Below are 15,977 nucleotides of genomic sequence, written 5' to 3' on the forward strand. Positions count from 1 at the left end.
TTAAATAGATGTTTGACCATGTGCATTTGTACCATGACTTGACACGTAAGCACAAAATTTGAAAACTGTAAATTCTTGCAAAAAAAATCGAATCCAAACCACTAAGCTATCTTTCTATGATTATATTATGTATCCGAAATTGCATATCTATCTTGAATATCTTTCTTTAGTTAATATTAAAAACACTAGAAAAAGTTCAAAAAGTGCTAAATATCTCCACATCCAAACAGCCTCACCATTTTAGGAAACCACCAAAAGACCAAACTATCTGCTACTAAAATATTCCCCTTTGTGACCTTTTTTGTCCCATACAGGTCACCTACTTAACGTGTCCCCCATCATAGCTCCGCACGTGTCCCCCATCACCAGATATTTTCTCACACGTGGCAATATCACTCTCCCCTTACGCCACGTTACCCCTTTCAAGATATTTTCGAGCAACTAACTTTTAACATACCTCCTGGACGCGTGGCTGTCTGTCACCTGATCACCTACTTTCCCAATTTTTTAACCTCCACGTGTCCATTTCCAACCATTCACAACCGCCCACGATCATGATTAAAACCAACCCAATCCAATTTAATAGTCGTCATCCACTAATGACTCGACACGTAAGCACAAGTCTTCTATTTTCAGAACAACTATATAATAGCATCTGTTATCTTCCGCGTGCAATTCTTAATTAGGGTAAACGCTACCACTGGCCTTTGTTCTGTTCACCGTACAAATTACCATCACTTAAATTTTAATTAACGTTTAATTTTCGTTATTAGGCGTTTAATTGATCAAAAACGTTGTAACGCGTTTTCAATTTCGTTCTGAGGAGTTATTGCACAAAATCCTAGAGCGAATAACATGAGTGCTAATCAGAGAGTGAAGCTGAATCCGGCCGTTAGTGGCGGGGGATCTGGTTCATGCAGTTCGCACGAATCGGATTTTTTTAACGAGAGATTGTTGTTATTGGTTATGGAATCGATGAATTGGGACGTACAAGTGCTGTGTCGGACGGCCGCCGTGTGCCGGCGGCTTCGCGCGATGGCGAAACGACTATTATGGCGAGAGCTCTGTTTATTCCGTGCGCCGAGGATAACGGAATCGTTATCTAACGGTGTACACAGTAGTCGAATGGGTGGCGGTTGGCCGGCGTTAGCGAAATTGTTGTTTTTTTGCGGTGGTTGCGAGTCGAGTCGGAATTTTGTATTAAGCCGGCCTAAACCGGGTCATTTTGTGACGGAGTCCCGGTTTTCTAAAACTTCCGGGAGGAGTTTTTTGATGAAACGGTGTCGTAATGATTTGTTATTTGTGAGTGATCCGTGTGAACATCGGTTAAGTGACAGAGAAGATGATTTAGGTGTTTTTCGAGGGGTATTTCGGGGATTTCGTGAGTCTAGGACACGTGCCTGTTTAATAGCGAGACAAGTGGCGTTAGAAGAGAGAGAAAGGTGCCCATATTGTGGGGCCCGTGTTTGGAGTATGACAACGGCTGGGTTGGTTCCGAAGAACGCGGCTAAACGGCTCGGGTCGCATGATGGGGCGCTGGAGTATTTTGTTTGTGTGAATGGTCACATGCATGGCACGTGCTGGTTAGCACCGTTGTCATCTGATGAAGGAGTCAACGGTGAAGATGATGCTGATGGGTATGAAATGGACGGTAGTGATGAGACTGGAAATAGCTCAGCCGGTGGTGGTTTTAGTGACGATTTATGTGACAATAGTAAAGGAGTCACCAATGGGTTTCGTAATAATGGTTTTAGTGGTTTTAGCACTTGATCATACAACGGTATATTTGGAAGTTGTGTTTAGAATAAAATGTTTGTCTTTTAATTTTAAAATATAAATAATAATTTAAAATAAGTAGTGCATTGTCTACTTAGTTTGAAAATGTGTAATTATTTTTACCGTATAAAATATAAATAGATAAACATTTTAAATAGAGTTAATGTTAAGAGGTTATTAAGTTTCTTTTCCATTTCTTTTCCGAGACTTGTGTTGCAATATTTGGTTGTACGGTATAATAAGTTATGGATCATGTTTATTAATTAATTAACTTTATATTAGTAAAAGCGGTGAGAAATTGTGTAGTTTTAGTTATAATTTACTGTAGTTTTGAGTTTATGTTTACATTACAAACAGCCCTTCAAGTTCACCTATATTTTCACAACGGTTACTCAAAGTTTACACTTTTTAAGGGATAACAAGTGTAAATATATAATTTAATTAAAATATAAGAAATTAATTTCACCCGAATTTATAACAGACACTATCTTCTCGCTGAGTGCGAGTTAAATTTTTCAGAGACCACCGTTTAACTCGAAAAAATCTTACGAACTCAACGGGATTAACTGTACGTGAAACGGACACTTCTCAAGAGTGGACCTTTTGATGTGTCATAAGGTCGGTTAAAGTTTGACTGTGTGAGCACGTTGTGTTGATGTGTTGTTTACATGTTTCATTTGGTAATAACATCATGAACTTTAACATCACAAAGGAATTGAAAAAGTAAATGAATTTGAAGGCACGGTCACTCACCAACTTGAAAAAAATGATTTTATAATTCATTATATGAATATAATACATATTTTTAATTTATATCAAGTAAACAAATATATTAATAATATTACAATAGAGCAAAAACTGGTTACTATTCCTCAATAGTAACCCAAGATATTTGAATCTTTAAATATATTAATTAATAATTAATTAATAATAGATCAAAAATTGGTTACTATTTCTCAATAGTAACCCAAGATAATTAAATCTTTAAATATAAAATATCATATCTAAATAACAAGTCCAATTGGACGAGCCCATTTACTTGTTTTATACATTAGATTCTGTATTGTGATTTTTGTATAACAAGTGTAAGGATCGTCTTTAAAAGTATAAATATTGTAAAATTCTTTGATCGTCATTTTATATTAATAGTTAATAAATTAATAAAAATATATACGGAGTGTTAAATAAATAACACAAATATATATTCCCATAATTTTGTTAAAAAAAAGATGTAACAATGTTACAAAAGTTAAAGCTATAAATATATTATATACTTTCATTTTTGTCCCTTTGTGGTATATACTCGAAAAATATAAATGTAGCTAATGAGCTTATTGTTTATGTGTCATCAACATATATATAAAATTTTAACATGATAAATAAGGTATTTATTAATTAAAGATGCCAATGTCATTAATTTTTTTCATTAAAACAATCATGTGCAAAGTATGTGAGGGCATTTTTGTCTTACTTTTTCTTCTCTTTTTAGTTGTGAAGGTGTCGTTCAAATCGAAAATCCACACATGCTTGACATGCGGTTTGAATTAAAGAATTTTTTTAACTTCCTTTAATTTCAGGGACTGCACGCGCAAATCAACAAACAACATGATTGTTCGTGTACTTTTTTCAATTCAAAAAATGTTAAATAATCAAGGACTGGACCATTATCAAATACTTTAGTTTTTTAGGGACTGCACACGCAAACAAACACTAAGATTGTTCGTGTACTTTTTTCAATTCAAAAAATGACGCATAACCAAGGACCAAGGACCGGACCATGCACACCCCTAGAGCCAACGACAGCAAAATAGGCGATTTGGGCGGGTTATACAAGCGTGTTGCTGATTATACAGTGAATCATTTTTGGAGTAGCTTAATGTATTACAGCTTAATCCCAAACACCCCCTTAGACCCTCGTATCACCAGGTAACAGGTTTGTAGTTTAGATATCAAAATCAGTTGGTGAACAATTTGTGTACATAAACCAGCGGATACATTTTGGCTTTACATGTCCAAATGTCTTTTTATAATTATGAGAAGTCAATCACTAAGCTGAACAAATACGTTGATTAAATTTTAAAAAAAAAAACAGAGTATCCTTGTTCGATAATTTTAGAAGTTAAATCTACCAATTTTACTAATAACAAGTAACTCGAGAATGCAATGTTATGTTCTGCTAACTATATGCAGTGCCGAAAAGCTTCACAGATCAAAGGCAGACTCGATACCTTCTACGAGATAAACGACTAATAATAAAAAACAATACTTCTATCCAAACACTATAATCAGTTAATCACGTAAACTATTGAAACGCGATCTGAAACGGTACCTAGACTGAAGATTCGATTATCATTTCAGCAGCTGCACCCATTGCATTGACCCCCGAAATTCCCAAAAGTGTCAAAGCCAATTCTTCCTCATCCCATTTCCTAAGTCCCTTACTCAAACTCTTTAAAACCGCCACGTCAACCTCACCAGCCCACTTTGGCGCACACGTCACCATCAAACTAACAAAACCCGACACGTAAGCCCGCCACGTGGCTTTATTACACCCAAGTGAAATCTTCCCGTCAAGTGCACTAGCCATAAACTCCAAATGACCCCCAAGAATCTTCGCCCGTTTACTTGATCCACAAGATACCGAGTCAACCGAGTCAACACCCCAAGCAAAAGCTCCACAAAGAACCGCAAAATACGCAAGCGCGTAACCCATTAACATCCCTATCATCCCACCCGAATCGCCTTTATTAAGTTCCGATTTGTTACCAGATATAAACCACGAGGGCAACGTTTCTTTGATTAAAGATTGTACTAAATTTAACCGACCCGTTATCCAAACTAACGACGCACCAAGTGAGGCTGCAACTTTGATACGGGCCATAGCTGTAGATAATGAAACCTCACCGTATCTCATAACGATCCCGTTCTTGGGCTTTTTCTGTTTTTCATTTGCTGACACAATATCTTTGACTGTATGCATTAACAAAGAGACGATTTCTTCAGTCATGAACATGATATCTCTAACACTACGGTGAACACGCAAGTAGAGTATTCCGGGGGCTACAGGTGATAACCCGCCCGAAAAGTGAGACCCAAACCCGTGACCCAGGAGACCACCAATACCGCCACCAGAAAAGGAAAAGGGTTGACCAATGGCAGTTGCAAAGCAAACTTTAAGAAGTTGGACCACTACATCACTGTTGTGATGGAATACGGTTCGGGATGCAGAGAAACTTAGATAGTTGGTCCAACGTTTGGCTTTTTGGACCCAAAGAGCGGAGATGATGGCCATACATGGCCAGGGGCAACCGGCACCGAGAGTTTCTAAGGCTGGGGCAGCTAGGTTTAGAACTGATTGAGAAACTTGATCAACTTTGTAGGTTATTGTCAGGCTTACTAGAGCAGCTACAGGTAAAGGAAGAGTTGGATTTGTTCCCCCTGTAAAGAAGAAATATTTAATATTTAATTGTTAACAAGCATTTAAAGACAAGCAAACAACAAGGGTAGTGTATCCGATTGGATCCGGATTGAACAGGACAGATGGGTCAGAAGTTCGCCCAACTTTCAAATTTATAATTTCATATATGATGTGTATAAAACCTCCTAAATTAATTTATCATAACAATTAGACTATTAATGGGATCATACTACCTTTGTACGCATATTTCACAAGCTAATTTGTAAGGCTTGGATTTTAGACGAAGAAGGTAAAAGCAACCCGGCCCATTCCATTCCACATATCATTTAGTCACCTCTACTGTTGTAACTAAGGTTGAGTTCGATAAAACTGAATAACTAAGGGCTCTGAATGATTCAAAGGTTCTGAATGAATCTTGTTCTGAATGACAATAACATATTTGATAACCATTTTGAATAAACACTCTAAATGATGTATGATTACCGTATTATATAAACATTTTAGATGAATAAATAAAAAATATAACTGAGAATTGTAATGTATATATATATATATATATATATATATATATATATATATATATATATATATATATATATATATATATATTAGGGTCTTAGAAGAAAATGAATGTGCTTAATGGTTAACCAACACAAATTTTTGTTTCATTTGGCACCACTTGTCATTCAAAGGTTACAAACAAACGCGACGAATGTTGAATCATTAAGAGGTAATCAAATGCACCCTAAGTCGAACTGCGGTATGGCAGTAGCGGTACAGTATCAGGTACATTTTTGGTCCAAATCAAGTTTTCGACACCTCTCGAGTGATCATTAGAAATACGAAAGGTAATTTCAATATATATATATATATATATATATATATATATATATATATATATATATATATATATATATATATATATACACACACACACACACACATATATATATACATACCCGCAGAAAGACTTGGAACATCAACTCCAGTTGCAGCAAGTATATTATTTATGTTATTTTCCACCATGGCTAAACTTGCGGCGGGACTTGGCCAATCAGTTCCATTCATAGACGCATGCTTCCACAGACCTCGTGTTGTTTCTGCTGAAAGGTAACTAACAATAGTTGCCATTGATGCAGGAAGGAAATCAGCAAGATCTTTTAGCCCTACAATAACAAACCACAAACAAAAAGTTGCTAAATCACATTCCAGAATTATAGAGACAAACATTCTGTGGAGGAAGGTGTCCACCAATTGCTCTTCAGTTTTTCTGGACACTAATAAATATGACTACTTGAGCAGCATAATTATAAGATGTTGACTTGATGTAAGCCACCTTTTTGTACCACATATGAATGTAGATAGTCATATACAAAAAACTAAAGGGGCTGTAATATATTACTTTAGCAGTTTATGGGGCTAACTAGCTCATAAGTTGCTTTCAGAGATGGCAACTTGCGTTCATTAGTTGTATATGCATGCTACTTATCCATGTATAAAGAAATAAATGATTCTGCATGTTGGTTGCTTAAGACCACACGGCTAGGCAGAGTTAAAGGGTTGGGTAATGGGCAAGCATTGGGTCTAGGTTACCTACAAAGACCTATTTCATCAGTTTCTTATATTTTGTAAATAATTATAATTATTGTGGTAAAATCTTATGGGGCTATTTCAAATTATCAAATAGAGTTCATAGACCCGTATATAAACTAGCCTATTTGAATCTTAAGGGTATAACGAAAATCATCTTTCTTTCCTTGTCTATGCAACTCAAGAACAAGGATAAAAGATGGTACTTCCTTTACTTTTCTTCCATAATTAAGAACATACAACTGAAAAATGTTTCTTTTTTCTCTAGATTTAAGAATGCGGGATTAGTTAACCTGCTCAGAAAACACTAACCTGTGGTCAATTCACGAGGAGACAATCTTCCATGGGCACAGGCGGTCAAAGCAGCATCAAGAACAAACGGGACGGCTTCCAGAATTTCCCAAGAGGGAAGTTTAAGGCTAACAGTGCAATCCTCGGGTATCGATCCAGACGAACTGCTACTTCCAGATGCAGAATGACTACCACCTCTATTCATTTTTCTAAACATCATGTTTAAAAGCGCCTCAAAAATTTGGTACACAGAAGTACCAGGTTTAAGATCAGATAACGTTGAAGCAATGCAAGCTTGATTTTGTCGGTACCAATGTGTCAACTTTGGAAAAGAATCCAAGAATACTGGTTCTGAAGATGACAAATTACTAAAAATCCCCCTTCGTTTTTTTGGATTATCAAGTGAGTTTCCGTATGATGCTAACTGGATATTGCGGGCCATTAAGAGGAACTCGGGATTTAGTTGGGATCCTACGGGAGTTACATCCCCCATCACATGTTCAAGTGGTGGTTGATTAAATCTCCATAGCTTTAGAAGCAGAGTAAATGCATTTGAGAATACAGATAGGGGACATAAGCGTTCCCCAGTTGGAAGAGTCCAAGAAACTGTGGGTGAACATGATCCAAAGACCTCACATATGGGCATCAATACACCAGCAAGATGTGGGGCCTGCAAATAACATATATAAATCACCATCAGTTCAACTCTTGCATATTTTATAATGGGTCACGAATAAATTTAACACGTGTCAAAACCAGTCAGGTTGAAAAGGGTTGACTGGTGTTGACCAAAAAAAATATGTAAAGAATTTCATTTTTTGTAAGAATATTGTGTATCAAATGATTACCTAAAGCATATTATTTTGAAGGAAAAAAAGTTGAATTACACGATAAATGATTTAGAATGTTTTATGAAGAAAAAAATTTGGTTAAGGTAACTCTATGCCTCTTTACTTTTAAAATATTCTTTTATTTAACCCATTTGAAATACAACATACACGAATCAATTCATTCATAAACAAATGGGAAACATTGCGATTGTTACGAATCCTTTATCACATGCTAACTATGATAAGCTGAAATGCTGAGCACAAAACCCACCAAAAGAAACAAAAAAAAAAAAAAAAAATGAAAACATAAAACAGACCAAAATTCACTTACCAAACCGTGCAAAGAAAAAATGTGAACGCAATCTGTAGATGATATCCCCACAAGAAGAACATTTAAAAGGGGGGCATGAACCAACAAATGGCTCTCGCTCCCAGAATAGTTCACGGGAATTGGAGGTGACAGAAGCTTAATAATGAAAAATCCAGTGTGTTCCTATAGATGTCACCCAAAGAATGAATTAGAATTGTACGAGTAAAAATTAAAAGAAACAAAACTTTATGAGTGAAATAATCACCTGTACATTCCACCCACGAGTTAGTGATGCTCCACATAGAACAGTTGCAGCTGCAATCTTCTCCTCTTCTGAGCCACTGACTGCAATTCCGTATATTTTCTCAATTTCTGCTAAGCTTACATCAAATACAAGAGCATAAACTCAGTTGCAAACCACATTATATAGTAAGAAGAAAACAACATAACTTACAAAGTGTATGATATATTGTAGTAAGGTCAAGTGAAACAAATAAAAACGAAGTTGAAAACCGCAAATAACTTTATAATCGGATAATTGAAACTATAAAGTTGAAGGTGAGATCTAAGACTCTAAGAGAATTGGAGCAATAAATCATTTTCTAGATTTATGAAATTAGAGTACCATGATACAAACATTTGTATTTGGATGAATGAGCTGAAAGTAATTAACAGCTAAGAATATCCAAATTTGAGTGCTTAACAAAATATCTTTCACAACACAGTTCACAGCAGGAAAAGAACACCATGAAAATCAGTTCCAATACACAGAATAGAACACTCACTAAAAAACAAAAACTAATTTGACCTAACTGTATCAATTTTTTGGAAAGCATAGAGTTGAAAACATAAAATAAAGATTGAAATCAAGGAATGAACATACCTTGAAGCTAAGGTGAAATCAATACTTTTGAAAGCAAGAGAAAGAGCATACCTTAAAGCTGGTGTCGAAACCAAAGTATGCATCAACTGAGCAGTCAAAGGAGACCCTTTCCTCAAAGATGACCAGCCAGGTATCTGGCCAGAAATGGTACGAGGTATTTGGTTATTATGTCCCTTTACATAGCCAGGCCATAAATATGCTGATGTGTCTAACAGGTTCCTTGCAATGCAGGCCTCAACTATCAAATGTCTCATGTTTCCGGCTGAAAAATAAATTAGTATCCACTTTAATATATGTTGTAGATTGTAGATGTAAAAGAAACGTGTTACGACCCAACATAACCAGTATAGACCCATTATAATATAAACAGATCGAAGAGTCCCACCTCTTATATTGATGCAGATACATAACAAAAAAGAATACAGATGAAACCAACTTAAATATAAGAAATCACGTACCACAAGTGGCTGGCATGTCATTAAAGTTCACGCCATCAAGGTACCCACTTCCAACTGATATACCCGAGAAAAACATAATAGCTTTTGCAGCCGCTTGATTTGCTATAGAAGTCACCGATGGTGGTGGGATCAATAAACCTTCATAATCACCCAACTGTTGTAGACTAGAAATTAAGCTTTTGCGACAGTTTCCAAGAGTCTCTTTTTCACTCCCTTGATGCATAATTTTAATATCATCTTCATCGAGCAAAGCACTTTCTTCTTCATCAATAATATTTACAACTGCAAGAGTTGTTGTACATAATAGTAGGCATAAACATGTATCAATGCGAGGTACTGGACCCTCACTAGAATCTCCTTCCTAAAATATCCATAAAAGGAAAACAAACAGTGTAACTTGTATGAGACATATAGTACAAAGTAACATGAGATGACAATTAAGAGCTCCTAATTGACAAACATAAGTTATGCAATGTAACCACATCTTCTGTTAGAAACTGACATTGATGGCTAAACAGTTGAAACTACTATCTGAATAGCATTATGAGACTTAATTAACAGGTCATATTTGTGGAATATCTTCACCAATGCAATTCAGCACACTGCCAGTTACTTCCCCGAATCTCAAAAATAAACAGCTCGTACATGGTTTACTTTTTGATCATATTAGTACTAATTTTAATATATATATATATATATATATATATATATATACATATATTTATGTATATGTATATATATACATATATATATATATATATATATATATATATATATATATATATATATATATATATATATATATATATATATATATAGGGAAAGAATCCAGGGGGAAGCTAATTTTTTGGGGGAAGGGGGAAGTAAACATTCTTTATAAGTAATGTTATCATTTCACCATTCATTTATATATTTAAGGTTGTATTTGTATACAATTTCATGATATACGTGAAAAAAATAATATTTACGAACAAAAACATATTTTTTTTTATCAAAATCTATAATAAGAATAACATATGAATGTTTTCAAAGAATAAATTCTTATATTTCCGAAAATATTACATGAATGTTATTGATTTTTTGCCCAGAAAACATTACACGTAATGAATGTTATTGATTTTGTCGAAAACGTTAACATTTTTAATGTAAAATGATATTTTTTTTATCAATGTTGAGATTTTTTCACAAAAATTTAATATTTCCGATGAATTTTCACAAGTTTTTGCTTAAAGAATAACATTATATGCATGTAATCTTTTACTTCCCCTTCCCCCCAAAAATTCACTTCCCTCTTGATTAGCCCCCTATGTAAGTATGTATGTATGTATGTGTATATATATATATATATATATATATATATATATATATATATATAGTTATCGGTGTGTGAGTGTGTTTATGTTCAATCAGAGCAACTGTGATTAGGTCACAAATATGAAGACGCTACTATGCTTTCATACCCTTTGAACAAGCCGCAAAGCTGCTAGCCATAAGCCAAGAAAAGTGTCCTGCCAGGAGGCCTGAGTAATTGCCTGATGAGCTTTCAGCAGATCTGAAATACTAATCCATTTGTTAAGATGACCTTACAAATGATATAGTATTAAGTGAAACTTAGATATTAGATTGTACCAGTAAGAGTTTCAGCTGCACTGGTAGTAGCCACTACATATCTATCCATAGTGTCTTCCAGAAATAGATCAATTGGAAGCCAATTAGCCAAACGACTAGCACCATAACTTTGTCCTGCATGAAAATGTTGTAAACATACTGTTTTACATTCTTTGGACAGTAGTACACGGTTATCAGATGTTAAGTGTAACAGGGCCTCGGGAGTAATATCTTTTGAATTTCTCAAAGCTGTTGAGTTTCCTACAAGCAGCCTCAGATGCTGCATGAAAGATCTCCAGTGTGCAGGCCTAAAAGTAACTAAATTAGCATACTATTAATTGAAATAGAGAAATATAAAATTACAGATAAAAGATTATTACTGTTTGTCATATAATCAGGTGAAGAAAAAAGCTACTAATGAATATAATTGGTGACTCCCCAAAACCCATGTTCATATATAGAAGTGGTGGCAAAATGGGCGGTTCAAGGTTGGGTAACCTTTTAAAACAAGTATATGTGTACAAGCCAGGATATGTCAAGTTGGTGTGAAACTAGATATGTCGTGACGACTATATATATCATATTTGTTTCAATGATTATCATTTTGTGAACCATATGAGGTAAGAGATTTTAAGCATAAGAAAAGAAAACAAAAAAATGTTGAGTGGGTTTTCGCTCATTCACCAAGTTTCTTTTTGTGGCAACTTCTTCTATATGATCAGGTTGACCCGTTAGTGATAAACCATAACCCCATTGACCCATTCATAAGTAAAATATGTTCAACTTGCCACTAATACAATAAGATACAGACTAAGAGTTTTAGCTTTATTTCCTTACATATTCCGACTTGCCAACTGCAGAATTTTAGAAGTTACTTTATTACGAAAAATTTCTCCAACGATTTCAATGGCCATTGTGGAATTCATTTTGTTCAGTCCTTGGCGAAAATCAATTTTCTGTTCTCCAAAATTATTATGATCATCGATGTCCATCTCCATTGATTTAATTGGCCATTTGGATTTCTTTTCAGGTACAAGTTCCAGCAAGTTTTCATCATCGAGTGAAGCATCAACTAGCTCCCATACTACTGAAAATAGAAATTCAACTAAAACAAGCCCAGGTTCACTAGATTGAAGACCAAATATCTGGTTGAGGTGAAGAACATCATCTATTGATTTCATGATCCTGCAATATCATATAAGCAAATTTCACTACCCATTTAGTAATATACAAGTTTTCTTAATAACCTTATGTTTAATAAATATATTGAAACTACATGGACCCGGGACCCCCTACATAGGTATGTGGCAATCAAGATTGTGTGAAGAATAAGTGATTAAATATGTCAAACTCAATAAGTACCCAAAAGATTTTATAGAAGAAATGTTTATGCAAGTAGTTAGTAGTTTCAAATTAAATGAAGAGACGTATTCCTTTGTAACTTTATTCTAAAACATATGTTCTTCCAAACGAAATGGAAACAAGAAGCTTACGTCGGATAATTTGGACCATGAATTTCAGAAACCAATGGAGAGATGTGTCTTTTAAGTAGCTCCAGATAAAGTCTGTAGGCAGCAGGTTGAGTTCTTCGACTTAGGATTACTCTATGAAAAAGAAAAACTATTAAATCAAACAATAATGATAACATAACAATAAAGATTTAATACAAATTAGACTGCACACAAACATATTCCACGTACTTACAAACCTACACCTCTTGGCAGGTACCTAGCCACTTCTCACCAATCTTAAAAGCAAACGATACTTTAGGATGCGTTTAGATGTATTTTTGGAAAAAAGAAATTAACTTGCTACTGCTTAAGCAAACATTTGCCTCACTTTTTATGGCTTAGGATCAATTTCAGACTCATTAGAGCTTAACTGAATATATAAAAAAGACGGATAAGGTTTTCCCTGTTCAAACAACCCGGGGAGGGCGAGTATTTTTACTCAGATGTACGCGTCGTAACCGGGTTATCCGGTGACCTTTGCAGACCCTTATCCAAGCCACCCCAAGATATGTTGCTGGTGAGGTTTGAACATGAGACCTCTTGTAACGTTATCAAGACTTTAACCACTAGGTTATCTTGGGATGGTTATAAGTGACTATTAAAAAATAAAGTGAAATCACTTCTATGTTCTTAAATTTATACAGAGTAATCTGATATTGCCAAACACCAACTCTCTTCATGATGAACTATTAAAATTTTAATCCACAAAAACACGCCTGAACACTATATCATCAACCACATTTTACAATAGCTGATTATTTATTAGCAAATCACACCGACTAATCATATATCTAAAGACACCCTTCACTAAACTTTCTCCTATTATTCAGAATTTGAGGCATTTTGGTAAACAATCCAAAGTATGTTCACAGTAGAACTGACGAGTACATTTCAAAATTCTATCTGTTTCTCCTTCTATGACACTCAAACAAAATCACGAAATTACAAACAGACTGAATCTCCACTACACTCATTCTAATCAAGTTCTAACATTGTATGATAATAACAATATTATAATATGCGAATATAAAAACAGTACTAACCACTAATTACTACAAAAGCATTCAAAGCATGCAAAGTAAGTTCATACAAAGTACCAACTAGTCAACACATAAACCAGATCACAAACAGTCTGAATGGCAATATGAATAAAAAATTAACCAGAGTACACTCATACTAGTTCCATCTACTGAATTACAAACTTCAACTAACCACAATTAATTATCTCTCACTCACTCACTCATAGTGCACTTGAATTAAAACAGACTAAATCACCCTAAAATTCATGAGCTAAATATTATATGATCATATTTTAAACGCCATATACACATCATATACATACACATATCTTTATTCTATATTCTTCTGAATATTGTAATAATCAACGGAAACCTGTTAGAAAGAAGTGCGAGAACGAGCATTGGAGGAACGATTCGTATAGTGAGCGCTTTCTCTAGAAACTTCCAAACAATCGGAACATTATTAGACCAGCAGATATGAGAAACGAGTAATTCAGCGAGTTTAGTTGACGGTACGGATACACCTGATGATAAGAGCGTAGTAGATAGCTCAACCGCCCACATCAATGGATCGGAGTTCTTAATTTGAGCTGATTTTGTCATTTCCATTACTTCGTTCCACAAATTCGCGTTCGCCGGTGGTACGGAAACCGCCATGGTTGTGTTAGGTGCTAAACCTAGGGTTTAGTTTTTAATTTTATTTTTGTTAATGTACGGAAAGCTTAAAGGGGATTGGTTTTGAGTTTTTGATACAGTCAGTCAAACTGAATTATGAGTAAACAGCGTGATGAAGTAGCTTTCCGGTGGCGGTGATTTCCGGGAGGCGACCGTTGTTGAATTTTCTTTGTAAATTCACGGTCCTTGTTTATAAATTTTACGAGTGAAAATCACATAAATAGACGGTACACGTTTTTATTGAATACCATTCGTATTTCAGTCTACTATCTACTAATCTCATTATTTTGTGTGTTTTGCAAACCTTATTATATTTATGTATCGGGGCTCGAAGACGTTTTTATTGTAAACTATTTGTTTTTTCAAAAGATAAATAAAATAATGTCTTATGTTGTTTACAATCTAGCACACTTAAAAATGTGCTTCTAAGTGCTGCAGATAAGATTAAGTTATTTTGCAAACATAAAAACAGACAGTCTTCACTATTCAGCATACAGACCTTTAGACCACATATTATTTACATACATGATCCGCATATCTTCAGACAAAAATATCTTAAAAAACAAACAATACATAACTGTCAATTATAGTTTGTTGCTTCTTTAATTAGTATGGTCGACTACAAAAGATCACCATATCTCATAGGTGGTTCGGCTCGTCTATTATTTTCTGGTTGTTTGTTGTGTGATGTTAGTGATTAGGTTGCTCTGGTTCATTGATTTCCATGCTTTTATGTGTTGGTTTTGTAATTGTTCTTTTGATTGGTCCTTTCATCTGTAATGAAAATTCTCGGGTTTTTGTTTTTGTCAAAAGTATATATATATATATATATATATATATATATATATATATACATATAGTGGTGGGATAAAGAGGGAAGTAACCAATCGGGGGGAAGGAAAAAAAAAATTCGTTTTTTGAAAAAACTTTGTTCACGAACATTATAGATTGGATGAAAATATGAACATTTAATAAAGACACTTTGTGATAAATGTTTTTATTTTGGCGGAAAAACGCTCGAAGAAGTAATATATAACAATTATCGTGTTTTTCGATCGTATGTTGAGGTTTTAGATATTAGGGTTTACATATTAGGGTTTAGATATTAGGGTTTATAGGGTTTAGATATTAGGGTTTAGAAATTTAGGGTTTAGGGTTTAGATTTAGGATTTAGATTGAGTTTTTAACACGAACGATTTAGAGTTTAGGGTTTATGGTTTAGGGTTTAGGGTTGGGTGTTTTGGGTTTATGGAATAAACCCAAAACACCAAACCCTAAACCCTAAACTCTAAATCGAGCTAAATTTTACTTCACAAAACATGAAGAAAAAAAACGTTAACATTCTTCACGAACAATATTATCTTGAATGTTATTTTTGTCGATCGTTTTCCCGCCAAAATAATAACATTCATCACGAAGTGTCTTTTCTAAATTTTAATATTTTCATCCAATCTATAATGTTCGTGAACAAAGTTTTTTCAAAAAACGAAAAAAAAAAAATTTGCTTCCCCCACTTCCCCCGATTGGTTACCTCCCCATTGATCTTGCTCTATATATATATATATATATATATATATATATATATATATATATATATATATATATATA

At 34.4% G+C, this 15,977-nt stretch overlaps 2 protein-coding genes across 2 annotated transcripts; one reads left to right on the forward strand and one right to left on the reverse strand.

The window, feature by feature from the left end:
- Positions 1–683: 683 nt before the first annotated feature.
- On the forward strand, positions 684–1,934 carry LOC139872728 (EID1-like F-box protein 3). Its single transcript, XM_071860648.1, has one exon. The coding sequence runs from the start codon at positions 856–858 to the stop codon at positions 1,768–1,770; it is 915 nt and encodes a 304-aa protein (XP_071716749.1). The 5' UTR covers positions 684–855; the 3' UTR covers positions 1,771–1,934.
- Positions 1,935–3,803: 1,869 nt separating this feature from the next.
- Positions 3,804–14,560, reverse strand: LOC139873458 (mediator of RNA polymerase II transcription subunit 33A-like). Its single transcript, XM_071861384.1, has 12 exons — positions 14,068–14,560; positions 12,658–12,768; positions 12,002–12,349; positions 11,186–11,472; positions 11,017–11,108; positions 9,557–9,917; positions 9,150–9,360; positions 8,481–8,595; positions 8,237–8,398; positions 7,097–7,745; positions 6,154–6,360; positions 3,804–5,214 (listed from the first exon to the last, which is right to left on the reverse strand). The coding sequence occupies exons 1-12, from the start codon at positions 14,349–14,351 to the stop codon at positions 4,106–4,108; spliced, it is 3,936 nt and encodes a 1,311-aa protein (XP_071717485.1). The 5' UTR covers positions 14,352–14,560; the 3' UTR covers positions 3,804–4,105.
- Positions 14,561–15,977: the final 1,417 nt, after the last annotated feature.

Source organism: Rutidosis leptorrhynchoides, chromosome 10, assembly GCF_046630445.1.
Source record: "Rutidosis leptorrhynchoides isolate AG116_Rl617_1_P2 chromosome 10, CSIRO_AGI_Rlap_v1, whole genome shotgun sequence".
NCBI lineage: Eukaryota > Viridiplantae > Streptophyta > Magnoliopsida > Asterales > Asteraceae > Rutidosis > Rutidosis leptorrhynchoides.